Here is a 13026-nt window from a genome sequence, read left to right as displayed (position 1 = left end):
GGCCTTCAGGAAAGTATAATTTCGAACAAAGCCATGTGGAAAAGTGAAATCTATATAGCCGACCCCAATTAAGTTGGAATTAAGTGTGTATATATATATATATATGGTTTCTCATGAATTTTTAAAGACAAAAAGAATCTTACATCCATCAATACTTTAATAGAAACTCCTAAAATATTTGCTATTTGCTAACCTTTGCACAAATACAAGAAGCGACTGGTGCCATATCACAGGCATCATCCAAAATCTCATAAAATGAGCAACAGGAGCATCGACTGCTCGACATGGAAAAGCATATTTTTTCTCCAAAAGAAGCTTTATGAAATAACTACAAGAATATAAGACGCAACACTGTCAAGTAGTTTCCCCTCAAAAAAATAAATAAAACTCTGTCATGTAGTTTTTAAAGAAAATACTAACATAAAACGAAAATGCTCATTGAAGAAGCTTTAATACTTATCCCAATCTATAGACTGCTGGTTCTAAAGCAAATATCGCCCAACTACTTTGACCACTTCAAACGAGCTTAATTGCTGATTAATATCTCTCCACATAAGGAACTACCATTCTTCAGTTCTTTTTTCTCAAATGAAACTTAAGGGAACTATTCCCGCAATCATGAAAAAATATACCACAAGTTCTGGGTCAAACTTTATAATACCTGATCCGATTTATGCTCGTCACCTTTCATTAGCTTTGAAATACCGACATAGATGATTCGATGAATATATTGACATATTTTATCAACTCATAAGCAGAACAATCATCATATTGTGTAAAAGCACCGTATATTGAAATTGATGCAGGACAAGAAAGCAAGCATTGGCATTGATTAAGTCATTCTGAAAGTTAGTTCAAGAGCTAAAATACCTTGTCGTTCCAGAATATTCCATCTCTACAAGCTATAAGAGTGCAACACTGCAAATGCGTGTAGAATCTTGATTAAATTTCATTGCAGTATAACTTAACACAAGTTTCAACGCGAAACAAAGGCAAAAATCACGCACAAAGAAAGACAAAGATAGTGTTGAATTTATAATTGCTCGACACTAATGCAAGGATTCATCAATCTGTTTAAAGTTAGAATCCCAATACTATTACAAAGGAATAACTTCAGCGTAAAAACACTACACGCACTGGCAAGTCATGATAGTGCAAGAGACAAACCTTGAATGAAGAACAGGAATCGAAACTTTTTGTATAATGCTCCCAATAATAACAGCTTCCCTAAGATTGCATGTTCTTGAATGCTTAATAAAAAGGACCAAACTGCATCAGTATAATCTTTCATCTCTACCAAAGGCCCAAAAAATCAGGATATCAAACTAGGTGGTTAAGCATGATAAGTTGAGAATCGTGTACCTCACATAGGGGAAAGAGTATTCCTTTAAAAAAGGCAGCAGGCTTGTACAAACACTTTTTCAGGGATTAATAGAGAGCAAAATGCAACCGCTTATTCTTCCGAATATCCTCTCTGACCCGTCGTAGCAAGAAAAGCTTGTAAAAGCGTTCCACCTCCCAAATTGGAGGCAAAAATTCCAGTGGCCTGGAACATTGCATTAGGTGACCAATTCTGCTGCTCAGTCAAATACAAAGCATCCTCCCAGTTTGGCATTGAAGGAATGAGCTTAAATGTTTACGGCATATTACCAAATGTATTTTTATTGAGAAACTTGCCAAGTCTGTATAGCAAATTCAGTCCCACCTTCAGTCTCAAGGAGAGTATAAAATCATTTTTCATGGACAATATAAATATACACACACACACACACACACACACACACACACACTCACACACATATAGTAATCATACAAATAAACTAACAGTTTTACACATCTAAAGTAAGATAACTAAACATTTACATACCGAGGGTAAATTTCAATTTCAGTGGTTTCCATCTTAGGCAAGGGTTGTACTTCTGCAGCTAAAAAGAAGATATAAAAAAACCTGTTAAGTGTTACTGAGCTAAGAAATGTCGGAAAAAAAAACTGAGCAAATAATACGATCAGACCTGAAGAGACGTTAGCATCTTTCTCTTTGATTTTTGCAACAATAATATCAGCAAGAGTAAGGTATGAAGCTGCGTTCTCTGAAAAAAAAAAAAAAAGCACGCTAGTTTGTTCCCGCACAAGAAAACTGATCAGAGAAGATCAATTACACAATTTTCACCCCAAATTATAACAGAATCTATTGCTCTTTCCAAACAAAAAATTCCTTTTTAGGATTCTAAAGCGCTAATCAATTAACAATCGGTTCCGAAAATTGGACACAATAATCAGAGTAAGGAAATAGCAAAAATAACCAACCAACAAAAAGAAAAAAATCACTTCGTAATCGTCATTTTTACTGAAGTTTTTGATATCGTCGTCCTCTTCTAGTTCCTCGAGCACCGGCTCTGCGGCGACGTGCTCGTCCTCAATCTCCCTCTGCTGAATCAGAGCCTCCTTGAGGATTTTCGCGCTTATTCCGGACGACAGAAGAGTCTCCTCCTTCTGAAGCCACGTCGAACACTTCTTCGAAGACACCGAATAACCCTCGTCGACGAGGAAGGTTGCGGATTCTGGTTTCTCTCTCTTCTTCGCGCATTGATGAATCAATGAATCCCCTGTTTTTTTTTCGTCGTTTTCACGTTTTAATTGTCGTATTTATATTTTGTTTCCCTATTTGTTTCTTCGTTTTTAATTTCACAATCATAGAAGCGCTCGGCTATCTACCCTAGTTTTCAACTTTAAAAAAATAATTCAAAGCTATCCATAATAGTAATATGAAACTTTTTTGAGTAGGTCTTTTTACTGATAGTGTTTTTTTTACCATTAAATAGAGTTAAAATCACAAGTATGTAAAATAGAGAATTTGTTATATAAATTTAATAATTAAAAAATAAAAAATTATTAGTAATTTATTTTTTCTAATCCTATTAGAGAAACTAAAATAAGTAATTAATTATAATTTAAAATATAAATTTTAAGTTAACATTCTTCCAAAATATTGATTCGTGTCAACTTATTTCTCCATTAAAAAAAAGGGGATAAGTTGCTATAAAATCAATAATTTCATAAATATCTATGAACTTGCATTAATTCAAGATGTGTTTAAACAATTTTAGAGTATTCAAAGGATGAAAGATTCTTTTAAAAATTCCATTAGCATGTTGAGCTAGAATATATAAAATTTAAGGAGCATTATGAAATTAACTCTAGTTGAATGAAGAAATTGAATGATGTTGCACAATTTTTTTAACCGAAATAATTTCAAATCGGCAATGACAAAAGGAGTAACAAACTTGGGAATCATATGAATGTCCTGATCAAATTGAAAAGGAGAGGAAGAAGGATATGAGCAATAAAGTTCCCATCCCGCTAACATAAAGCCACATTGTCGAACAAAGAGTAATTTCTGAGAAATTTACATCTTAAAAAAGATACCAAAAAACAAAAAAAATTGTTTGCACTAAAACATAAAAATAACGAATATCCAAACTTTTATAGAGTTATATAACTCGCCAATACTTAGAAGGGATGTCTACGATTGTGGGAGTCCTTGTCTCTTATACAATGGGAATTGCATTCATTTTGTTTATTTTGGTAATGTGGGACTCTTAGTAATTTTCAAAATGAAACTTCTTATTTTGACGTTGAAAATCGATATTATTCTCACTTTATAACGTATCATTTATTTCATTGGTGTTTTTATCCCAATCCCACCAATTAGGAATATGTTAATGACAAATAAATTAGAAACAGTTAATCCAGATTTAATAATTAAGACAGTTGAAATTAAATACACTCCCTAAGATAAAAAAAAGAATTTGAAATTCAAATTAAAGAACTTCTAGATCTCAAAGTAATAAGACCAAGTAGTAGTCCTCATCGATCAGCAGCACTTATGGTTAGAAATCATGCAGAAATTATTAGAGAGAAAGCTATTATGGTAATAAATTGTAAGAGACTTAATGATAATAAGAATTACTCATTAATAGAATTACAGTCAGCAAGAATATTTTCTAAGTTTGACTGTAAGTTACGATTTTGGCAGATTAGAATGAAGGAAGACAGTATTCCATGGACAACATTCAGTTATTCAGGACATTTTGAATGGCTTGTCATGCCATTTGGATTAAAGAATACTCCTAGTATATTTCAGAGAAAAATGGATAAGATTTTCAACACTCCAGAGTTTTCTGAAGTTTGCCTATAGTTTATATAGATGATGTTCTAGTCTTCTCTCAAGATTCAGAAACCCATTATGATCACGTGTATAAGATTTTCAACAAATTTTTGGAACAAGGTATTATTATTTCAGAGAAGAAGATGAAACTAGGACAACAATACATAGAATTTTCAGGCCTTGAAATAGGACAAGGGAAAATCAGATTACAAGAACATATAGCAAAAAGTACTTTGGATAGCCCAGATGAATTTAAAAGCAAGAAAGAATTAGAGAGTTTTTTAGGAAGAATAAATTATGTTAGACCATTCCTTAAGGACATAGGTAAGCTAGTCAGTTGCTTATATCATAAAATCAACTGATCTATAGTCAATTAAAGGATTGTCGGTTCCATTAAAATTTAAAAATTTGAGCCACAAGATTCTAGCGTTGTTTATTTTTCTTTAAGAAGGCCATGATAAGTGCGAAATTGAATCACTCATTTTTAAGTGTGAAATTGAATCACAACAACTTTTTAGAAACAATTTTAATACTAATATAATAGCATATTAATTATTACAATAATTCTCACTTTTATACTATAAAATATTTTACAGTAAGCATTCTAATGTATTAATTTTTGCTATTTCATGTTACGTTAAACAAACGGCATATTACGTTTTTACTTTCATAGACAAACTATTTTAAGTGTGTAATGATGACGTGACCATCTCAATTGTGAGGCCATGGACAAACTATCTTATATACCTATATACTAAGAATGAAGCGTTTCGCACGGCATTTTCGCACACTGCCATGAGAAAAGTGTTTTTTTTTTTTTTTTTTTTTTTTTTTTTTTTTTTTTTTTTTTTCTTCCTATTTCCACCTTTTTTTAAGTTCAACCTTTTTCCTCTTTTTTTTCGTTCTTTTTAACATTTTTATCTTTTTTGCCCTATTATATTTTTTTTTTGTCATCCTCTTTTTTTTTTTTTTAATCTTATCCTTTTTATCCTATTATATTTTTTTTTGTCATCCTCTTTTTACTTACAAAATCTCAGCGCGTGCAGTTTCGAGCAGTTAGTATACATATGCATTACAACTTTGAACTCGAATTTTTGATGCAATCCCAAGAATCAAGAAATGTGAACTTCATGAAATAGTTTAGGAGAACAGGAAAAATCCTGACCTTTTGATTCATAAATTTGAACGGAAATTCAAAACTTTATAAAGAGAATATATTACAACAAAAAGGTTTGAACTTTGGACTAAACTGTGAACGAGATGCCTGGATTTATGCTATTTTGGTGATGGATGATTCTTGTCAACAAAAAGAACCAACTAAACATCATCACTCGTCGGTATTATCCCTCTTTAAAGTGACCAACTGGGTACCGATAAATTCACCTGCCTGTTAGAATTCACCAGCTTTACGACTTAGAATTCATAAACCTATGTCAGGTTTCATAAGCAAAGGATCGGGGAATTGATATATATATATATATATATATATATATAAATATTTATTCTTGAGCACAAAATTCATGAATAACAAGATCAGGATTACAAAAAAATTAAACTCTTGGGCCCTTACATAAATTCAATATGCACACATTGGAAGCTCCTTAAAGAATAACTTAGAATCAACAAAAAAAAACAAAAAACACTGGAAAGCGCAAAATTGATGTGTTCTCCCAGGAAACCATGTATACTTTTAGTCGCAAATTCTGTTACCGCTCATCAGTCCGCAATTTCTGTTACCGCTCATCAGTCCGCAATGGCAACACCAAATATCTAAAAAGGCCCGAACTCCATAAGATACTGCTCACGCCGATTATCTGGCTAAGATGATAGAGAGCCTTCCAAACCCTGCAATCCCTTAACAGTAAGTTAAAAAGAAAATAAAATATAGATAAAAAACGTAAGAAATGTACGATAAGCAAATACCATACCGAGCAATTAATCAGTCCTCTTCCATAGGTACCTCTGGAATGTCAAACCTATCTTCTTCAATAGTCTTGTTGATCACAGAAATGGGCGAAGGTAATATGAAGTCAAGGAGACAGAAGTTATTCGTTCGTTAAATAACTAACTTATTAGACAGACCACGATACGTCCAAAACTAGTACAATTTTATGTTCAGTTCAATCTAAAAGAAACTTTGATCTAATAATAAACAAAAACAAGTACTTGAACAAAGGATATCAATCGACATAAGATCATCCTCCTTCTCACCCCGATTGCGGCTATTGTTTAGCTCCCTACTAATTTCAGGTGTAACCTACATTTAACCAGGGAAAAAAAGAAATTATATATTACCAAGAAGTTACGTGGAAAGAAATAGAAAGGAAACTACTTTAGAGAAATGATCTCACTAGCTTATGCTTCTGCTTTTCAAGAAGCGTTCTCAAGTTTTCTTTATCTTCCCTCTGCAGACCATTCTTATACCTGCATGCAATCGCACCCAACTGTATAAGCGGTAAAAGAAACATGCCATTCATAAACATTTAAAACTAGCAGGTAACACGAAATATGTAGAGTTAACTGTCAGTGAACCAGTAGTTTTTGTTTTTCACGAATATAGAATCCATTTAGAAATAATAGGAACTCCTAAAAATTTGCTAACCTTTGAACAAATGCAAGAAGCGACTGGTGCCATATCACAGGCACTATCCTCGTATCATCCAAAAATCTCATAAAATGAGCAACAAGAGCATCAAGTGCCCGATATGGAAGAGCATATTTTTTCTCCAAAAGAAGCTTTATAAAGTAACTGCAGGAATACAAAACGCAACTCTGTCAAGTAGTTTTTAAAGAAAAGTCTAAACATAAACCCGGAAATGTGCTAATTGAAAAGGCTTTAATACTTATTCCAAGGTATATATTTCCTTCAATCAATATCATTCAACTGCTTTGACCACTTCAAATAAGATTGACTGCTGAATAATCTGTCTCTACTCAAGGAACTACCATTCTTTAGTTCTTTTTATCTTAAATTAAACTTATGGTATAATGAAAATAGATATTATAAATTCTACGTCAACTTTTCTATAATACCAGATCCGTTTTATATTTGTCATCTTTAATTAGTTTTGAAATATTGACATAGCAGAATATTTTATCAACATATGTTATCAAACTTATAAATGGAACCATCTTCACATTGCAAAAGCACCCTTTGCAAGTGCTGTGGGACAAGAAAGCAAGCTTGGCATTGATCAACTCATTCTGAATTACTAAAAGTTAGCTCAAGAGCTACATACCATGTTGTTGGCGTTGATTTAACAAAAACATAAATAAATAAATACATCTGCAAGGGCTAATAGTTAGCTCAAGAGCTAAATACCTTGTTGTTCCACAATATTCCATCTCCGCAAGTTTTAAAAGTCCAACACTGCAAAAACATGCGAAGCTTGATTAAATTCCATAGCAGTACAAACTCACCAAAAACAGACATAGACACACACACACACACACACACACACACACAAAACAAAACAAAAACAAAAAAAAACACAAAAAAAAAAGAAAGAAACGAACGCATGTTCACAAGGTGATATAACTTCATACAAGTTTCAGCGAAAAGAAAGACAAAATCCCACACATAGAAAGACAAAGAATAGTAAACTTATAATTGCTCAACACTAATGCAAGGATTCATCAATCTATTTAAAGTTAGAATCCCAAAACTGCTACAAAGGAATAACTTCAGCATGCAACATCACACGCTTCTATAAATGATGATAGTGCAAGAGACAAACCTTGAATGAAGAAGAGGAATAGAAACTTTTTGTACGATGCTCCCAATAATAACAGCTTCCCTCAGATTGCATGTTCTTGACTGTTTAACAAAAAGGGAAAAATGCATTTGAATGATCTTTCATCTCTGCCCAAGGCCCAAAAAAAAAAGGATATTCAAACTAGGTGGTCGAGCATGATAAGTTGTGAATTGAGTACCTCACATAGGGGAAAGAGGATTCCTTTAAAGAAGGCAGCGGGCTTGTACAAACTCTTTTTCAGCGATTGATAGAGAGCAAAATGCAACCGCTTATTCTTCTGAATATCCTCCCTGACCCGGGGGAGCAATACAAACTTGTAAAAGCGTTCCGCCTTTTTAACACCCAAATTGGAGGCAAAAATTCTCGTGGCTTGGTACATCGCGTTAGGCGACCAATTTTCCGGCTCCGTCAAATACAGGGCATCCTCCCAGTTTGACATTGAAGCAATGTGCTTCAATGCTTTGGGCATTTTACCAGCTGTATATTTATTGAGAAACTTTCCAAGTCTGCACAACAAGTTTAGACCCATCTTCAGAAACTTAACTTTATGACAAAAATACATATTGCACAAACAAAATCACTAGCACTTCCTCTCATCTAAAGTGGGCAAGACTAGAGAAAAATGAAACTGCTATAAACTTTGTGATTCTTAACATTTACATACCCCTTGTATAAGTCAATGATAGAGCTGTCCATCTTAGGCAAAGGCCGTGCTGCTGCAATTGAAAAGAAAAAGCAAAAACAATCGTTATTCACTAGAAATAAGTAACTAAGGAATGCAAATGAAGCTAAACCTCTTGGAAACATAAACTTGAAAAAACAAATGATCAAAAAATATGCTCAGACCTGAAGAGACATTAGAATCGTTCTCCTTAATTTTTGCAACAATAATATCAGCAAGTGTACGCTGCGGAACTGCGTTCTCATTCGACATGAATGCCTCCAGTAATCTCTCATCCTCTTCATCAATGTCCTAAAACAAATTCCCAAAAAATGTCATAAGAAACATACTTTTTTGTTCCCACACCAAAATATATATATATATATATGTATATATATATTTGAGTTCACACCGATAAGCAGAGAATCCGTTTATTTTTCCAACAAAAAATTTTCATTTTAGGTTCGAAAGCTAATCAATTGAACATTGGTTCCAAAAATTGGCCATAATCAGAATTAAAAATAAAATAAAATATTAAAAAAAACTCACTTCGTAATCGCCATAACGGCTATGAGTATCGTCAAAGCCTTTAAAGTCATCAATATCGTCTTCCTCTTCTTCGACGTCCTGGCGCACCGGCTTTTCAGTGACGGTTAACAAGGAATTGTTAGGGTTTTGAGCCTGGAGCTGCTCGTCCTCGATCTCCCTCTGCTGAAGCAGAGACTCCTTGAGAATCTTCGAGCTTATCCCAGACGACAGAAGCTTCTCCTCCTTCTGAAGCTGCTTTCGTTCCTCTCTTGACTTCGAACGTTTCTTGGAAGACACGGTATCATTGTCGCCGGCGAGGAAGGGTTGGGGATTCTGGTGCCTTTCTCTCTTCTTCGCCATTGATGAACGGAAGAAAGATTGTATGAAGCAGAAGAACGGACCAACCACCGTCTGGTCTCTCTAAACCCTTCGAAACCTTTCTAAGTAGAAACCCTACTACCGCACGTGTGTAGGGGCTCGAGTTTTTTTTGCCCCTAGACTTTTTGAACTTTGATAACTTGCCCCTCGACTTTAATTTGTTTTAATAATTATCCCTTTAACTTACCAAACTCTTGAAATGTGCATCATTTATCAATTTTGCTTTGATTTTTTTTTTTTTATGGGTCAATTTTAAGGGGTTGAGAGTTGAAAATTTAAGGGATTGTTCTTTTGCAATAAAACTCAGAAAAAATTTAAACTCAAGTTATAACTTTATTTAAGTTCATGTTCTTTTAAGTTCCAACTTTACTCAATTTTACTCAACTTTATTCAAGTTACAACTTTAACTCAAGTTATAAGTCAAATTCAACTCAAAAACTACACTAAAGTCACACTCCAAAAGAACAACCCCTAGTTATTTGTATTACTGTTTGAATTGAGATGTTAAAATTTTTAGTCAATGTGTTTTTTATCACCAATTTTACACACCTATCTACAAAATGGGACACTGTTATCGACCCCCGCCTCCACAACTCCTTGGCCATGGCCTCGCTGGTTCCTAGCTACGTTGACAGAAGAAATGGCTCGAGATAGACACAAAGTAACAGAGAATTCTCAAGAGAATGAATAGGCTAAAAGACTCTCCTCAAATTGGAATCCTAATTCGGTTATAACCGTTTTTAGGGATGCGGAATTGAAAACAGAAAATAGCAACAATTTGGAACTTCATCCCCTCTCGTGCGAGTCTGCAACAAGGAAAGAAAGAAAAAAGACTAAATAACAATTAACAAATAACAAAAGACTAAACCACCCTTGACCACTAAAGGACCCTTAACATTGCCTCCCTCTCTAAAGAAATTCCTTGTCCTTAAGGAATGAGAAAATTGGGATAGTGAACCTGCACCATTTCCTTTCTTTCCCATGAAGCCTCTGCGGGGGTACTTCCTTTCCAGCGGATCAACAGTTCTTCTCTGTCAGCCATCACGCGAGTGGCTAAAATTTCTGTGGGTTCTTATGCTGAAGTGAGCTCCCAGTGTGGGGGTCGGTCAGTTCCTACGGCTTGATCCCCCACTTTCTTCCTGAGCAAAGAAACATGGAACACAGTGTGTACCCTGCTTCCCAGGGGAAGTTCTAGTCGATATGCCACGACCCTAATTCTCTCAAGCATTCGATAAGGCCCAAAGTATCGAGGCGAAAGCTTATGGTTCTGGCGGTGTTGTACCAAGCGCTGCCGATAGTTTTGCAGCCTAAGATATACCCAATCTCCTACCTCAAACTCCCTATCAGTATGTTTCTTGTCATAAACCTGTTTCATGCGGTTTTAGGCAGCAACCAGATTGGTCCGTAACAGTTCAATAACCTGGTCTTGCGCATGCAAAGTCTCATCGACCTCCGCCGTCTTAGCTGTTCCTAGGACATAACTCAAAAGGTTATGAGGGGTCCTTCAATAGACTACTTTAAATGGGGTGGTCTTAGTGGCGGAATGCCAATCGATATTATAACAATATTCAGCCCATGGTATCCAGCGTACCCAGTCCTTAGGCTTAGCCCCCGTGAGACACCGCAAATACATCTCAATGGTCCTATTTACAACTTTCGTTTGGCTATCGCTCTGAGGGTGGTAAGCGGACGAAAAATTAAAACTGGTACCCTGGAGGCAGAACAACTCCATCCAAAAATAGCTGGTGAAAGTGGGGTCTCGATCACAAATGATTTATTGCGGCATGCCATGGAGGCGAAAGACATCCTCAAAAAATAGTTGGGCCACCGTTTCTACTCTGTACGGATGAGCCATAGGCAAGAAATGGCCATATTTGGATAATCTATCCACCACCACCAAGAGGACGGATTTCCCTTGGGACCTTGGAAGCCCCTCCACAAAGTCCATTAAAATGTCTGACCATACTCGGGTTAGAATAGGTAAGGGTTGCAATAACCCACTTGGTGACTCTTGGTCATACTTATTTCTCTGACATATATCACATTGACGAATCCACTCCTTCACTCTTGCCTTCATGTGCTTCCAATGAAAACATTCCTTGATCTGCATCACTATTTTGTAAAATTCCTCATGCCCAAAATCATGATACTCCTTTAGAATAACCGGAACAAAGTCAGAGTCCTCCGGCAGATAAATCCTCTCTTTGTAAAACAGAACTCCCCTCTTAACCTCCCAAGGTGCCCCTAGCTCCCCACGTTCGGCTCTCACCCTCAAGTCCTTGACCTCTGCACTTCTCTCATTGAGCTCCACGACCGAATCCCACCAACTTGGACTAGGGAGTGTTATTACACATACCATAGTCATCTCTCCCTTACGTGACAGCCCATATGCCACTAAGTTGTACCTTCCCTGCTTGTACTCTATAGTAAAATCATATCTCATAAGTTTGATAATCCATCTTTGCTGCATTTCCGTAGTGACTTGTTGTTCTAACAAAAACTTTAAGGCTCTTATGGTCCGTTCGTACTTTGAAACACCGACCAAGCAAATAAGGCCTCCAGTGTTGTACAGCTAATGCTAAAGCCATTAGCTCTTTTTCATAGGCGGAGAGGAATATGTTTTTTCCTTTGAGTGCAGTGCTAAAAAAGGCGATGGGTCGCTCTCTCTACATAAGAATAGCTCCCACCCCATACTTAGATGCATCGCACTCCACCACAAACTCCAGGTCAAAATCAGGTAGGGACAACACCGGTGATTCGGTCATAGCCCTCTTCAACCTCTCAAATGCCGCATTAGCTTCGCCTCCCCAACTGTAAGCCCCTTTCTTGAGTAATTCCGTCAAGGGCCTAGCTATCTGCCCATAACCTGCAATGAATCTGCGGTAATACCTGATTAGCCCCAAGAACCCCCACAATTCCTTCACATTCTTGGGCTGGGGCCACAATTTCATTGAATCTATCTTTGTAGGGTCAGCCTTTACTTCCCCTACACATATAATGTGACCAAGATAATGAACTTCACTCTTTGCCAAAGAGCATTTCTCCTTCTTGACGACCAGTTGATTTTTCTCCAAAATCTTAAATACCCTCTCCAAGTGGCGCCAATGCTCTTCCATGCTCAGGCTATAGACTAATATATCGTCAAAGAACACTAAGACGTACTTCCTTAACACCTCTTTGAATACTTCATTCATGAGACTGTGAAAATGTCGAAGGAGCGTTGTTTAGCTCGAACGACATGACCATGAACTTGTAATGGCCGTGGTGGGTACGAAAAGTCGTTTTCTCCACGTCGGTCTCCGCCATTCAGATTTGATGGTACCCTGATCGTAAGTCTAGCTTTGTGAATACTATCGCCCCATGAAGCTCGTCTAGTAGTTCTTCTATCACGGGAATGGGGAACCTATCCATCACGGTAATTTTATTCAATCCCCTATAGTCTACATAAAAATGCCAAGTCCCATCATGCTTATTGATCAACAACATAGGGGATGAGTATGGGCTTCGACTCACCTGAATTATTTTTTGTTTGAGCA

The 13026-nt window shown here is 36.1% G+C and overlaps 2 protein-coding genes across 2 annotated transcripts; both read right to left on the bottom strand.

Annotated features, from left to right (window-relative positions):
* Positions 1-5682: 5682 nt before the first annotated feature.
* On the bottom strand, positions 5683-9514 carry LOC21405292 (bystin). The gene is made up of 11 exons (XM_024163273.1): positions 9134-9514; positions 8770-8896; positions 8588-8639; positions 8102-8429; positions 7906-7985; positions 7491-7538; positions 6771-6917; positions 6520-6592; positions 6350-6425; positions 6097-6187; positions 5683-6013 (listed from the first exon to the last, which is right to left on the bottom strand). Exons 1-10 carry the CDS (start codon positions 9470-9472, stop codon positions 6108-6110), a joined length of 1350 nt encoding a protein of 449 aa, XP_024019041.1. The 5' UTR covers positions 9473-9514; the 3' UTR covers positions 5683-6013; positions 6097-6107.
* A 2642-nt stretch (positions 9515-12156) lies between these two features.
* On the bottom strand, positions 12157-12684 carry LOC112090912 (uncharacterized mitochondrial protein AtMg00860-like). The gene has a single exon (XM_024163249.1). The coding sequence runs from the start codon at positions 12682-12684 to the stop codon at positions 12157-12159; it is 528 nt and encodes a 175-aa protein (XP_024019017.1).
* Between the last annotated feature and the right edge of the window lie 342 nt (positions 12685-13026).

Source organism: Morus notabilis, unplaced genomic scaffold (genome assembly GCF_000414095.1).
Source record: "Morus notabilis unplaced genomic scaffold, ASM41409v2 Scaffold594, whole genome shotgun sequence".
In the NCBI taxonomy this organism is placed as follows: domain Eukaryota; kingdom Viridiplantae; phylum Streptophyta; class Magnoliopsida; order Rosales; family Moraceae; genus Morus; species Morus notabilis.
Note: the sequence above shows the minus strand (reverse complement) of the source record. Positions and strands in the feature narration are given on the sequence as shown.